The sequence below is a fragment of the Anser brachyrhynchus genome (assembly GCF_964034855.1).
Source record: "Anser brachyrhynchus genome assembly, chromosome: 12".
Taxonomy (NCBI): Eukaryota; Metazoa; Chordata; class Aves; order Anseriformes; family Anatidae; genus Anser; species Anser brachyrhynchus.
This window is the reverse complement of record NC_137707.1, coordinates 20,402,599-20,417,293: the sequence shown is the minus strand read 5'-3', so window position 1 is coordinate 20,417,293 and position 14,695 is coordinate 20,402,599. Positions and strand designations below refer to the sequence as shown.

At 41.8% G+C, this 14,695-nt stretch overlaps 1 protein-coding gene across 3 annotated transcripts; it reads right to left on the bottom strand.

Annotated features, from left to right (window-relative positions):
• Positions 1 to 1,132: 1,132 nt before the first annotated feature.
• Positions 1,133 to 14,519, bottom strand: CCNE1 (cyclin E1). Of its 3 annotated transcripts, none has more exons than XM_080551824.1 (12): positions 13,933 to 14,519; positions 13,646 to 13,712; positions 13,440 to 13,530; positions 13,118 to 13,186; positions 7,717 to 7,859; positions 7,504 to 7,639; positions 6,160 to 6,306; positions 4,862 to 4,957; positions 4,362 to 4,496; positions 4,164 to 4,275; positions 3,917 to 4,074; positions 1,133 to 3,093 (listed from the first exon to the last, which is right to left on the bottom strand). In XM_080551824.1, exons 1-12 carry the CDS (start codon positions 14,501 to 14,503, stop codon positions 2,971 to 2,973), a joined length of 1,848 nt encoding a protein of 615 aa, XP_080407950.1. In that variant the 5' UTR covers positions 14,504 to 14,519; the 3' UTR covers positions 1,133 to 2,970. The 3 variants fall into 3 exon arrangements, with proteins under 3 accessions (XP_080407950.1, XP_080407952.1, XP_080407951.1); XM_080551826.1 differs by having other exon boundaries at positions 14,042 to 14,130; XM_080551825.1 differs by having other exon boundaries at positions 13,941 to 14,060.
• Between the last annotated feature and the right edge of the window lie 176 nt (positions 14,520 to 14,695).

Here is a 14,695-nt window from a genome sequence, read left to right as displayed (position 1 = left end):
GTCCCCAGCTTTCAGACCAAGGTGAGGTTTTGATACATAGTTATGACAAACCTTGCAGGAGGAAGATAATCATATGCCACCTGGGTTAGCACAGAATTCAATTTCTTTTCCAGCATGCTTTACACCAGTCTATAGCTATTAAATGGAGACAGTTTCAAGCCAGAGAATGCACAATAATGCACAGCTGAATTGTTTTCCTGCCATTCCCAAGAGCCTGTGAGCCCCAGGCTCCTGTGCCAGGAGCACGTACTGTCTTCAGTAAGCAGCATCATGTGTTAACCTGGGGGCCTTCTTCCCCTGGATCCCTCCCCCCATCTTTCAGGTAATGTGCTCTAGGTTCAAAGCAGCTTGCAGAAGCATCTTATTTCATGTCAGCTCATCTGCTGCACAAACTTCAGCCCACCTGTAAAACACACTAACCCTTTTTCTCCTGTCTCTTCAGGCAGAGACGCCTACTTGCTTCTGCCCACCCAACAAAAATCCGTCTCCAGGCTGATTCATGACTTGAGATAATCTATGAGAATAGGATTCTCAGGCAAAGAAATAGGGATAAAACTTCCTGTTTTTATTTTATTTTTTATAGGGACAATTATTTTCCTTCAATAAATATTTTCCTTTAAAGAGATCCCCTTAAAAAAACATCCACTGTTCTTCCCCAAAGTGGTTTTTACTCTATAGCAACTAGTGCATAATTTCTTTAAAGCTACCCTAGAAAGCACAGAGACATAAGTATCTACACATAGAGCAATGTTTTAAGAATATTTTGTTTGCGGCTGTGTGAGAAAGGGACAAGAAAATAAATAATACAGTAGGTTAGCCCTCTGGGGAAGTATAGAATCTCTGGTGTGCAGCTGCATTCAGACCTGGAAAGCTCCAAGCCAAGATCTCCACACACTGAACAGACCATTTTCACAGAAATAAAGCAAGTTGACCTTTGAGGGGAGTGGAAAGAAGTTATCATATTAGCAGGATTAACATCTAAATTGGAGATATGATTTAAAGAGGCCAGTTACGTGAAGAATTTTAACTGTTTAGCAAATAGTTTTCCCACACGGCCCAGAGAACAAGGAATAGATATTGACTAGAAAGTTCTATTTTAGCTTAAACTAAAAGTTAGCATTCATAACTGTGACACTATTACAGTCATTTTATTGAAGTTAAAAGTAATAAAGTGTAATTCTCGTTTATAAGGAGTCAGTTTAAAAAACGACTTTATAAAAAAACACTTTATAAACTTTATAAAAAAAAAAACAAAAACACGGACCTCCAACTAAGCACAGAAGTAACAGAAGAACTAGTACTGAAGTCCCAGGAAGAGGTCCTCCCTGCCTCCCCCCCAGGGTTTTGAATTCTAAATGTAAGGACAAGTACCAAAATGTGTCCTGACACTTCCTCCACTGTTACAAACACTTTTGATAGTGGACAAATATAAAATTCCTTTGTCTAGGACATATAGTACTCTGAAAAAATGAAAACTTCTCTGAACCAGCAAACTTGTTGAGCTAACATTTACACTTGATCACATAACATCACTTATAACCATTTGTTACAAGGAAAAACAAAACAGCAGCACCAAATAATTCACTTACTATTAGTTACAGTAGGCATTTTTATTACATCAGAGCTTTAACATTTATCAGAATACTGGGTCAGGTAGAAGGGAAAGGGAGAATAACTTAAAAAAGCAGCCTCGGTGGAAACTAGCATTTAGAAAAGTTAACCATCAGCGGAGTAGGAGCTTCCAGATATACAAATGTTCTAGCATCTACACAATCTACAGGACACGGTGAACTCTAGTAGTCTCACAGATGTTTTCAGTGTTGTTGAACAGTCCTTCAAAGCAAACATCATAAGAAAAACAAGCAACCATTTTTACATCTATTTCCCTTTTCTTCAGAAACATGACTTTCCAGAAATGGTCTTACTATGAATTCTCAGATGTTACAAAGATTAAGGACAACACTTCCTATGAAACTGTAGATTAAAAGGCACACACCATTCAGATTTGAAATTTGCACAAGTGACTAATTGTCAAAGAATATGCTGAAATCCCAAAGTTTAAGCAATTGTTTTCTTTAAACGTAAGCTTCTTTCCTACTGATCACTTCTTGCTATTAAGTACAACAATCCTGACACACTGATTCAAGAAGTTCCCAACACATTTGTCATTAGCATGTGTTGGGGAAGGATTCCCCATATACTTGTCATACTTATTATCCCCTCTAGTCATTTGCAACTGAATAAGGAAAATCTAACTAGCCCAACATGAAAATTTTATCTTTAGTATCCAAAAATGATGCTTTCATTGGTAAGCCAGTAGTGGTAAATAAATAAAGTGATAGTTACTATATTCTTTGCACCCAACTCCCACGCTACTAGTGGTCACAGTCTGAAAAATCTTAGCTGACCATAATTAAAAGAAAAATAGGAATATACATAAAACCAGCTGTCTTAGACAGCATTTTTATTAAAAATGGATACACAGAGACATAGCAGCATTTACAATAAAGAGTTTTTAAAAAGGCATCAGGTTGTAAGCCAACCATTTGAAAAAAAGGCTTTGAAATGTAGTCTTCCACAGTACATTTTGCCCATATGTCAATAGGGAACAGTATAACTGCCAATTATCCAAAGGACAAACAGGCACAGACACAGTAACTTATCTAAATTTCAAGCCCTTTTTCTGAATAGTTGGTCACATCAAGCATCACCCTCCATAGCAGCATTTGGAGCACTCTTCGGTGTGCTTTTAAGTGGCTGGTGTACTTGATCCATTTCTTTAAAATATTTTAACGTTCAATAAAAATATTCCAAATAGAAAAAAATCTTCTGTCATGAAAAAGGCAAGGTTTCCTTTTCAGATTCCATAAAAGCTTATGAACTTCACTGGCAGCCTTTCCATAATGGAGCAGAAGTTAGAACCAGCAGAACAGGCACTTCAGCAAAATTGTCTGTCAACAGTTTGTATAGTCACATCTGCTTCAGTCCGGCAGACTGTTTCTTACTACTTTGTGGTGGTGTAAGGACCCCAGTGGGAAAAGGTGAAGTCCTATTTTGCTCAGCCAATATGGCTTGTTTTGCTTGAGCTTTGTCCTGAAAGCACAGAAAAAGGGAGAAAAAAATCTTTACTTTGCTATATCAATGCAACAGATTAATATAATTCGGTGTTTTATAACTTCATATATTAGCAATCTGGAAATGCATATATACTAGTAACTGATAAAAACATGCAATACACAATAGCCAGTGAATGAGCCCCAAGAGATTAATATTAACTTTTGGAATCTGATGGTCAGCATTATAGTATTTGTATTTTCAAGACAGCTAAATTTAGAAGCCACTGAACAGTAAGAGGTTTAACTTCTACTACAATTAAATAACCTAAATATGAAAAAAAGCCTGATTGTTTAGATTAGGTAGATTAAAAGGCACGATTGTTGGACACGATTTTGATCTTTTGCAAGTTTCTCAAATTAAGAACCACTATTGCTCAACTTCTTGTCAACCACCGTCACATAGCAGCCCCACAAGATCAGTCTCAAATGATCAGTCTTTATTTTCATTTTTTCATCAGATAAGGTTTTATTTCCCATTTTTCCTATAGAGAAAGGTCTAATACACAATATTTGAAGTACCCCAATGGGCAGAAATATGCTTCCCATTTCTAGGGTAATTATTTGTCCTTCGAGATGGGGCTGAAATCATGATCACCTTTTTGTACTAAACACTGCAAGTCAGGTCTCTTCCCCTGTAATTCTGCAGCCAGAGTACCACCTTATGTCTTTTACCATCTGCACACACACACAGTCTCAATCTGATAATGCTTCACTTGAACTTACTGTATGTTCTAACCAAAGAAGAAACAAGATTTAGGAGATTTTAAGACAGTTTCTGTCTTCATTGTGCACATACGTACCAGCAAATCCAAGCTGTTTATGTGCGTCTGTATATTGTGCAAGTCTTCAGGAGCTATACCTCTAAAGTGTTTGAGTTTGGAGCTTCCTACTTCCCGTATAGCCATAGCAAATGGAACCATCCATTTTACGCATTCCTCTATCTCACACCATTCATAACCTGGAAGACAAGACACATGCTTATCCGCCTGAATTAAGGCTTATATTTGAAAATAAATTAGACTGTCTGTAAATACCAGCGTTACATACCTGAAACTTTCTGCATCAACTCAGATGAAGAGAAGTGGTACAAAGCAGAAGCTGCAAGTACACCATATGTATATTCCAAGCAGCCAATATCCAGCACACAGAGATCCAAGAGCTACAAGACGACAGACGTTTAATAAGTCCATTGCAGAACAACTTTTTTCAGATGAAAAAGCATTTGAAGGATGAAATCAGCCTTACCTCTGCTATTTGTACAAATATTTGTTGTGGATATTGTCGCAACAATACCTCATAAAGCTCATTTAAATACGCAACTTGCATGTAAATGTTTAGCCATGATACAACTGTCAATGGATTTAAGTTCCAATTAAGAGCCTGAAACAGTAGACATACACAAGACTTCAGTATTAGTAAAGAACTCATAACTTAGACCATGCAACTTTATTTACTCTACATAGAAAACTGTGATTCCAGCTGGTCAAGGCATCTTTGGAACATGCCCATCTAACCCTCTCCCGTACATCCTCCTATTGACAGGGCTGATGAACAATTACTTCTGTTAAATATTCATATATTGGTGGATACTTTAAATCACTTGTTACCTAGAAGACACTATTTTTGAATTAGAAATTGAATCTCTTACCAGCACTTAGGATTAACTGAGACTCTCTGCTTTTAGTTGATTATGCTATGCCTTTTTAAAAACCTAAAGCAGAACTAATTCCACTTAGAAATATTACCTTCATAATGATCAATTCCATACTGAGGATTTCATCTTCTGTACAAGCTCCATCTGTAACATAGGCAAACTGGTGCAACTTTGGTGGATAAATTTCCTGAGAGATAGGAGATCAAGCATTCAATATGAGGAATAGTTTGTAACTAGTCCCATGGGTTAAAAAGCAGAACAACCCACTGCCACTTCAGCATTTCAAGACAGATGGGGAAAAAAAAGAACCAACCTCCCCATCCTAACTCATTGTTCTCCTTAGCCTTTAATATACATAGACTTATTTTTTAACCTTTCTGCCCCTAGTCTTCATCTTTCACTTCTGATGGATCAGTACAGCACTCATTGTTCGACTATAGCATCACTGAGGTGGTATCATAATTGACATTGAGATTTATTATTTTTAAATACACCCTTTTATCCTTTGTGTTGTGTAGCTCTAATGGTCATAGACACTTGTATACCTACCAGGGTGTACAACCGTATAAAAACTGTTAGACTAACAACCTCAGGTCTTGCAAGTTGCAGACCAATACCAATTACCAATAGAAGCTCCAGTGGACAGTTAAAGGCAGTAGCTGTATCAATGCAACCACTACCCTTATTAGATTTTCCACATTAAGGTTACTGCTAACACAGAAGCTGAGATATATTGCTGGTCCAAGGTTAGCTTCAAAAGATACTGCATGGATTGGAACAGATCACACAACTCCTCAAATCCTACCATTAGAACTGAGCTGCTTTTTAACCTGAGGAGACAACTTGGCCTAACTGCTCAACAAGTGTAAGGTTCACCTTAAACAGAGTTCACTAATGAAGTCTAATGGTTTAGAAGCAAAATACTTTGTGCTTAAGAATAGACTGAATGAATATGCCTCTTAAAAGACAGAGTGAGAACTTAAAAATTGCTATTTTAGTTGTTCAATTTGTTCCAGTAAACACGGAATAACTTAGACTATATTATCTGGTAGATACTCCACTGACAGTAGAATTGCAACAAGTGGTCTCTGTACAGAGCAGCCAGCCAAAAATTCATTTAGCAACAACAATTTAAAACATTAGATTTATCCTAACACTGAAGAAACTATTCTTTTAGGATTAAAGATAGATAATGCGATGTTAGCTAGTCTTAACTTTAACCACTTCTAAAATTTAGGAGGAATTCTGAAAATAATTTTTTTTTTTGTCTCCCACTCAAATCATAGCATCAAGCTCCATAAAGCTTGCCAAAATGCATCTAGTGTGTAATAAGTCTGCTGTCTATCCCATTTACTTTTTTTTTTTTTGGTAAAAGCTGGAGATACTTACCTCAAGCTTTGCTGCTATGAATAAAGAAGAGATCCCAATAAGCTGTAATAGTGTTTTTACAACATTCTGTTGCGTTGCCATAAACCGATCAAAGAAATCTTGTGCTAAATAAAAAGTTTCTCTATGAAGCTTGTAGACTTCACAAACCTAGAGAGATATCAGAGGTTAAAAAGGTCAAAAACAGTGTTAGAGAGTCAAAAGCAGATGCATTAAAAAAATCCAAGACCTAGACATAAAATTCATATTAGGTTTCTGCTTCACTGATACTGAGAACTAACAAGTTAACTAAGAGGAGAAGCTAAGCAATTTCCTTTGACTCACGAGACAACTGCCACTACAGTAACTCCTCAAAAAAACACAGATTAGAGTGAAAGCCCTTTTAAGAAACACACGTGTTCTAATAATGTCAGAACTGCAGTTCCTCATATTCACTAACATGCATCACTCCAACACCTTAAAAGAGAAAATTCTCACAACTGCTTTAGAATGAAGAATAGAGACTATGTCAGCAAGTCATTCAAGCAGCAAAAAAAAAAAAAAAACAACTCCCATACAGACAGTGGGGTTGCAGTACATTCTACAAGTCAGTAACAGATAAAGGCTCCCCAGAGAACTTAGAGCAGCCTACCTAAAGGAGGCCTACAAGAATGCTGGAGAGGGATTATTTATCAGGGAGTGCAGGGGTAATGCACTCAGGGGAGGACAAGGGGTAATGTCCTTAAGCTAAAAGAGGGTAGATTTGAGATTAGATATAGGGAAGAAATTCTTTACTCAGAGGGTGGTGAGGCACTGGAACAGGTTGCCCAGAACAGTTGTTGACCCATCCCCGGAAAAAGTTCAAGGCCAGACAGGATGGGGCTTTGGGCAACCTGGTCTAGTGGAAGGTGTCCCTGCCCACGGAAGGGAGGTTGAAACTAGATGGTCTGTACAGTCCCTTCCAAGCCAAACCACTCTATGATTCTATGTTGTGAGATGCATCTGGTCTCTAATGCAACACCCCTTCCTTCTTACAGTAACTTGCATAATCATCTGTGCAGGTTTTCTCTGCAGCATGAACTTAAAAAGCTTACATTGGAGAGCGTTAGGGACTAATTGATTATTATACACTGTTAATCTAAATGAATATCAGAATACATTGTCAGTTCATGCACCATCAACTCAATTCACTGTGTGTATACATAAATATATGTTTTGTAATTTGGTGCTATTCATTGATGAACTTAAGATGACGACAAGTGTCTAGTGATAATGGATTATCCAAAGATCACGAACAGTAGTCATGGCAGTTACAGCATACTTCAGCAAAAGCTCATTTGAAATACTCACAAGCACAGAAAAACTCACCTCCATTAGCCAGTCTAGAAGAATTGTTCGCATTTTAGGTTGCAGGAGAGGGTGCCTTTGCATATAAAGTTTATCCCTCACATATGTATCCTCTTTGTTTATCATGTTTTTCCATACATCATCTCTGTTGGCCCAGCTAAGACAGAGGAATATGTTTAGTCTCAAGTCATAAGACAAAAAGACAGACAAGCAGTAGCAAAACAGCAGACTTACCCCAGAACTGGTAATGGTGAAGCTCTAGTTGGAGCAACATTTAGATGTATGAAGTGAGAGTAATCAACACCAACTGGATCATCATCTTTATCTGGAGTAGGAATCAGCATATGGGGATCTTTGTTAATGTTATTCCAGGACGGCTATTAAATGAGAGAAAAGATTTTACACTATGACTTTAAAATAATAATTTTAGCTACAAATAGATGATAGATGTTGGAAAGAAACTATGACAGAAACCGTGATTAATTCTTTAAACTGTACAGAATCACAGAGGCTGAAAGGGAATTTTGGAAGTCATCTTGCCCAGTGCTCCTACTGAAGCAGGGCTATCTACAGCAGGTTGCTCGGGAACACATTCAGACACCTTTTGAGTATCTCCAAGGAGAAAGACTCCACAGTCTCTCTGTGCAACCTGTTCTAGTGCTCTGGTCACCTACACAGTAGAAAAGAATTTCCTGAAGTTCAGACAGAACCTCCTGCATTTTATTTTGTGCCCATTGCCTCTCGTCTTGGAGACAGGCTCTTTTCAGTGGTGCCCAGAGACATCTTATTGTATCTTCCCTTAGGTATTTATATACATTGACAAAATCCTCCCTGAGCCTTCTGTTCTCCAGGCAGAAGGGTCCCATCTCTCTCAGCCTTTAGGAGAGATGTTCCAGTCCCTTAATTATCTTAGGGAGCCTTCACTGGACTCTCACCAGTACTCATCTAGTTATGAGTCTCCCTTGTAACAGGGAGCCCAGAACTGGACACAGGACTCTAGTGGAGCAGAAAGGTGTTGCTCATTTTCACAGCAAAGTTTGCAACTAAATCTGAAGAACATTTATCTTGTTTTGCTTTTGAAGGACCATAACTATACTGTGGAAGGATATTTAAGACAGTGTCTTGTATTGTCATGTCACATTTTGCCTTCAGGTAAAGAATAAGCAGATGCAACTTGAAAATCTAATTTCTGATTGTAATTATACAAATACAAGGTCAGAACTTCTGGTAAGCAATACGTAGGCAGAATGCCTGAAGTTCTTGGTTCCCTGTGAAACATCCTTGACAATGAACACAGCAAAACAGTAGTTCATAGAACTTTCCTTTTACTTGTTCTTTGTGTAGTGTTATGTTGTTAAAAAATAAAACACTTCAGTTGATCAAATTGTTTCATGAATAAAGCAAGTACATGTTAAGCAACTGCCACTAAAGCATCAATTCAACCATTTCACATAGAGAATTTTGCCAAGGCCTGCAAACATCAGACATCAGAACCTATCATAGCCTTTTTCTCTGATTTGGACCAGAATGTACATTGAGTTACTTTCCTCCTGGCTAACGTTGTTAAAGAAGCCATGGGTATGCACTTTTCACATTTCCCCAGAAAAATACTATTTCTTTTATTTCACTGTAGACTGCAAAGCCAGCCCCATTTCACCATGCATAAGCAAGTCAAAACTCAGCATTTCTCTTTAAGTGTAAAAGTCAGCCATCTTGCTGCAGTGATCTATTCTGCAGCAATAAAAGGACAGAAATCCTTAACAATATTCCTAATATACTCCATTAAAAAAATAAGGAATCTTTAAGATGTCAGCAAGCAAAACGCTCTACCTGAAATTTTGCCCCTCTCAAAGAAGCTTCCACACCTCATTTTTGCCCTGTCCTTGCTACAAGTGACATCGCTTTCCAACAAAATGGCTACCTCCTAGCACCAGCTTCAGAAACAGAAACCACTGACTTCAGAAATGAAAGCCACAGTTCACTCATAGTTATGACTGATTTATACCGTGAGATAGATAGGTAGTTCAATCTCTTGGATTTCTACGTTCAAACATAGCATAGCTACATACTACCCAATAGTATGTAGCCCATAGCTACATACTCACCCAATTCCGTAATTTAATTTAGGCGGCATAGAAGGGAAAAAGACAGAGTAGAATCTTTATCATAAAAATGTAAGATTTCTTATGAACTGAAATTTGAATAAGTGTCACATTAGCATTGCTTTAAGTTAATTTTTGCCCTCCCTCACAGCTAGACTTTAGACACACTTTGTCCTCCCAGCTGCATGACAAGCCCAGCTGCCAACAGCTTTTGGAGAAGCACTGTCTTATCAGTTAATCAGCAAACCAACAGAAAAGCCGTAAATTATAATATTTAAAGGTATCTACTACACCAGTAATACCTAAAATAAATGGGTTTTGCTCCACAGAGTTCTTTACCAAAGTAGATATCACACATACTACAAGGAAACAACAATGGCAATTGATTTAAGAGATTTCACTACTCACAATCTTCTACAAGGAAACAAATCAGGGTTCAAGAGCCTCTTAGATGTTTTGAGAAGTGAAAACAAAGATACTAGATTGCATAGGAGTGGGAAAGGTCTGTTGGTCTCACTCCAAAAAATAGCATCTTAACAGACATCAATATCAACTACTAGACTGCAGCCTTACTTTGCCCATCAGAAACAGTAAGAGCTATAATTCGAGCCATTTTTCACTCACAGGAAGCATTAGAGGTTGAAGCATAGGGCTTTTCTTTGCCATTAGAAAGGGATTCCAGAAGTATCAAAAAAAGAGGAGAGAAAAGAATAACTCACATAATTAGATTGTTCCCATTCTTTTTGAATAGCACAGGAGATTCTGGTACTTTTAATTTTCAAAATGGTCTGAATATCATCCTGCCCTACATTAGGCCAAAGTCAAGCTCTCAATTTGGATATGGTTAGCATTGCTAACATGCTTGTTCAAAGATTTGTGGTGTGTCGTCCCCCCCCCCCCCCCCCCCCCCCATAGAATCTTTTAAAGAATCTTTTCAGGAGATATTTTTCAAATCAGTTAGAACATTCTGACAACAGTAAGACTGGATTCTGGAAAAATATCTAGTGAGAAACTGATCAAAACTATTTCTGGAAAGTTTGCTCTGTCTCCTAACTCAAAGCATTAGCTAGTTCCATCTCAAGACTTCTTACCACTTCTAGTTTCCATTCTCCACTCTAGACTGGGGAGACCATGTTCTTTGAATCATAATTGCATGGATTACTCTAATCTAGTTAGATGAATTTTGTTTTACACAGAGCCTTGGAAGTGCATGTGTCCACAGAAAGCAGCCAGAATTAATATGAGAATTGCTAGTAGAATTACAGCAGTGCCACTTCTCTGAAATCAAACACAGAATTTATGCAATATTCTGCTGTCACAAACCTGATGATATAGCCACCCTTTCATCACATAAAGGGTAACGGCATCCTAATTAAGAACTCAGGCCTTATGTTCAACAGAAGCAAACTAATGAATTGACTATGAAGATGCCGTCAAGTGGAATGTGACTATGATATTTTGCCTTATGTATAACCTAGTGTCAGTAAACAATTTATTTAATGTAGAAGTCATGTGGTATATGCTGCAGTGGATTTATAGCTACTTGCATTTTAGAATTGTTGTGCCTCAACAGAATAACTACCTCACTGGCTATCATACAAGCCTGCTATACTGCTGCTGGAACCATAAACATATTCTCATTAGTGGCCCATGGCAATTTGTATCAGAGAATAGCTTGTGTCCCACCATAGACTGAAGAGCTGCTGCTGTGCAGCCAAATGTTAGCTTTTTCAAACAGATCTGTAACAATCTGGCTACTTTGTCACAACAAAAAAACTCCTCTATGTAGGGCCTGATACACAGGTATCCATTTTTATCTGTTTTACAGAACCAAAGAGCCAAATTCCCACCAGTATCCTATGCATAACTTGAGAAATTCCTAAATAAATATTTTGGACATCAATTACTTAAATTACCTACATTTCAATATACCAGTTATTCCTGAAAATAACATTTAATAGCAGCACACAAAAACAAAGCAAAAAAAACCCACAAAATTGGAAATCTCTACTTTAAAAGTTGAAGATCAATATATGCAAAATATATTTCAAGTTTCTTTCCACCATTTTCCTGGATTGGGTCCACAATAATTTTTTTTTTTAACAATACCTTATTATTATGCAATAAACACATATGAGAAGCCTTTGCTCAGCCCAAACAGAATGAATCTTTTGGTAAAGAACTGTGGTGAAGGACAGACAGCTCTTCCTTGTCAGAAGTGAGAAATTAGTTTAATATACTGCACAAAAGAAAGACAGAAGGGAAGGAGAGATCCCCTCATTAAATGCTCACCATTTGAGCCCTGCTTAATATGTTGACTGATAACTAGTATACGCAGTTGCAACAAGCAGAGGCCATTCCAAACAATGATGCCCATCTGTTATGGTAGCACTTTAGTCTTAGAATTTCCAGCTGCCACTTCTGGTTAGATGTGCCACATTATGCATAGCCTTGCGTACCAAATGAGTATGGTCTGTACTCCCTGATCATGACTTTTGCAGCTTAAGTATCACTCTGCATGTGCATTAACTGGCTGAAGTCCTAGCGACAGAGTGAGCAAGCATGTGTGTATACACAGGAAGAAAAAAAATGGAATAAAACTACTTCAGAAAGTAGGCTAATCTTGCTCTTTTATTTAGAGCACGCATCTCAATATACGAACGCATCATGCTTTCAACACCATATACCAACATAGTCATCCAATATAAATACCAATATCCAGAGCATGTCAGATTTGAAGAATATTAAAAAGGCACTTAAGGGAGTTAGAGGATGCTAGTGGAGTCCATTTTGACTTTGTCACTCAGAACATTCTGTGTCCTATTTGGAAAGACTGGCCCTGGTCACTACTAACCTCCGCTGAGTGGCCTGATTTAAGTCCTTTAGCCACAGCTTAAGCGGCTTTCTAAAAGTTATCCACAGAAAAATTAAGCCTACTTCACCACCACGGTAGTATCTGATAGCATAAGCCTCAAGGTTCTAATCATGAACTTCTAGTACTCTGTCAGCCTCATAAAGAGGCTTGCCAATGGGAACAGAGCTGACTGTGAAAGGAACAAGTGATCTTTCCTCTCTCCCAGGTGATTTGTAAGCATAGACACAGCTGCAAAAAGACCAGTCTAAAACATGACTCAGTTTGTGTGCTAAAATGCCTCATGCTTCGGCCTGCAAGATACGGTACATAAGAAAAGCACCATATACCTGCAGGTCTCTAAATAAGAGAATGTGGAGTCCCATCATGTGGAACTAAATGCATATGAAGGCTTTTGTAAGGTGCACTCCCGGGACAGCTGGGAGTGTTAATGTACGGGTTTAGGCCAATACAGGTCTTGTCTCTTGCAGACTCCAAAGCTGCATGAACTGAAGTGTTTTGTGTTCTTCATCAGCCAGGGTTGGTAGCCCTCTTGGCCACTGCAATACAGCACATAGTAGTTGCATATCTGTGGCATTGTGTTCACAGTATTAATGTACTGCAAAATAACACTAGAGTTAAGTGAGAATGCAGGAGCATGACCTAAGGCCAAATCAGTTACCTGGTTTTCATATTGCTTTTTTCTATTCATTTCCATTTGGGCAATTTCTTCATCAGGATCCTGTAAGAACTACAAAAAGAAATATACAGTATTGGGAGCAGAAACCATGGGACAAACCACCATCCACTGCTGCAACACACACCCAGATCCTTTGGGACCACAGCCCTGTGACAGACCACCCCTCGAGCACCCCAACCACCACATGGTCGCCAGCCACCCAACAGAAGGACGCAGGAGCCCACAGACCAGGGCACACCGCTGGGCAGGAGCTGGCCTGCGAGGGCCAGGGCGAGCCATGCTTCCTGCCCCGGCCTGCACTCACCGTGGCCACATCAGCTTTCCTCTTGCGGGCTCGCATGGCACCCTCAGCACCCCCTTCCCCCTTGGCGGGGGCCTTCTCCTCCGCGAAGTCGCTGCCAAGAAACAAGAAGTAGAAGGAGCCCGGCCGCGGGGAGCCTCCTCCCAGGTTCGCCTAATGGAGACTTCGGCCTAGGCAGCCCCAGCCCCGCGCGGGCCGGGCAGACTCACCTCTCCCGCCGCATGGTGCCTTGCCTGGGTCGGGCCGGGCCGGGCCGAGGCGAGGCGAGCAGCGGCCCTGCGAGGGGACGGGAGGGAGCCGTGAGGGCAGGGGCCACGAGGGCAGGGGCCGGTAGGGAGCCGCCGCGCAGGCCTCCGCCAACCGGGCCCCAGCCCTCACAAAGGGCCGCGCAAAGGCCCGGCGGCGGGGCGGGAGGCTGCGGCCGGGCACCCCGGGGGGGCGGCGGGGCACCCCCGGCCGCTCCTTCCCTGCCTCCGTCCCTCACTCACCCACCCACCCACCCACCCGCGGCGGCCGCCCGGGAGCTCGGCGGCGCCCGCCCGGCGGCAGGGCGCTGGGGCAGGGCGGGAGCGCGGCGCGGGCGGGCTCCGCTGGGCGCCTCCTGCCTCACAGCGCGGCCGCTCCCGTCCCTGCGCACAGCGCGGCCGGCGCCGAGCGGGACATTTAAACGAGCGGCTGCGGGGCCGCCTCTCCGCCCGCCCGCACACGTGGCCCCGCGCCCAGACACCGGGGGACGGCGCCCGGCCGGGGCGGGGTCTGCGGGGGGTGCCGCTCCGCCACCGCCGCCGGGTCCCGGGGGTGCGGGCTGCGGGGCCGGGCCGGCGGGGCGGGACCGCGGGGCGGGCCGGAGCGCCGCGGCCGCGGGGGAACCCCCGCCCCGGAGGGACGGGACGGGACGGGGCTCCCCGCCCGCCCCGGCGTGTCCTCAGCGGGAGGTCAGAGGGGGCCGGGCCGCCGCCATGCCCTGCCCGCCCCGCCTCTCCCCTCCCTCCGTCCCCTCCCCGCCGGGCATGGGGCGGCTGCGGCTCTTCGGGCGCCTGAAGGCGGCGGTGCTCGGCGTAGTGCATGTGGGAGCGCTGCCAGGTAAGCGGCGGGGCCCGGCCCGGCGGGCGCCCATCTCCTCTCCCCGCGGGTCGGGGATTGAAGGAGCCGGTGGGTAAGGCGGTGGCGAGCTCGTAAAGGGGAAAGGTGAGGGAATATGGCAAATGAGGCTCGGGACGGGCTGGATGGGGGTGGAGCTCCGTGCAGCTCCGGGAAGC

Coding starts and splice junctions, on each gene's coding strand:
- CCNE1 (XM_080551824.1), bottom strand. CDS start 14,503: ATGCACTACGCCGAGCACCGCCGCCTTCAGGCGCCCGAAGAGCCGCAG. Junction 13,531..13,645: donor GGCACCATGCGGCGGGAGAG/GTGAGTCTGCCC, acceptor GTTTCTTGGCAG/CGACTTCGCGGAGGAGAAGG. Junction 7,860..13,117: donor AAAAGCAATATGAAAACCAG/GTAACTGATTTG, acceptor CTCATTTAATAG/CCGTCCTGGAATAACATTAA.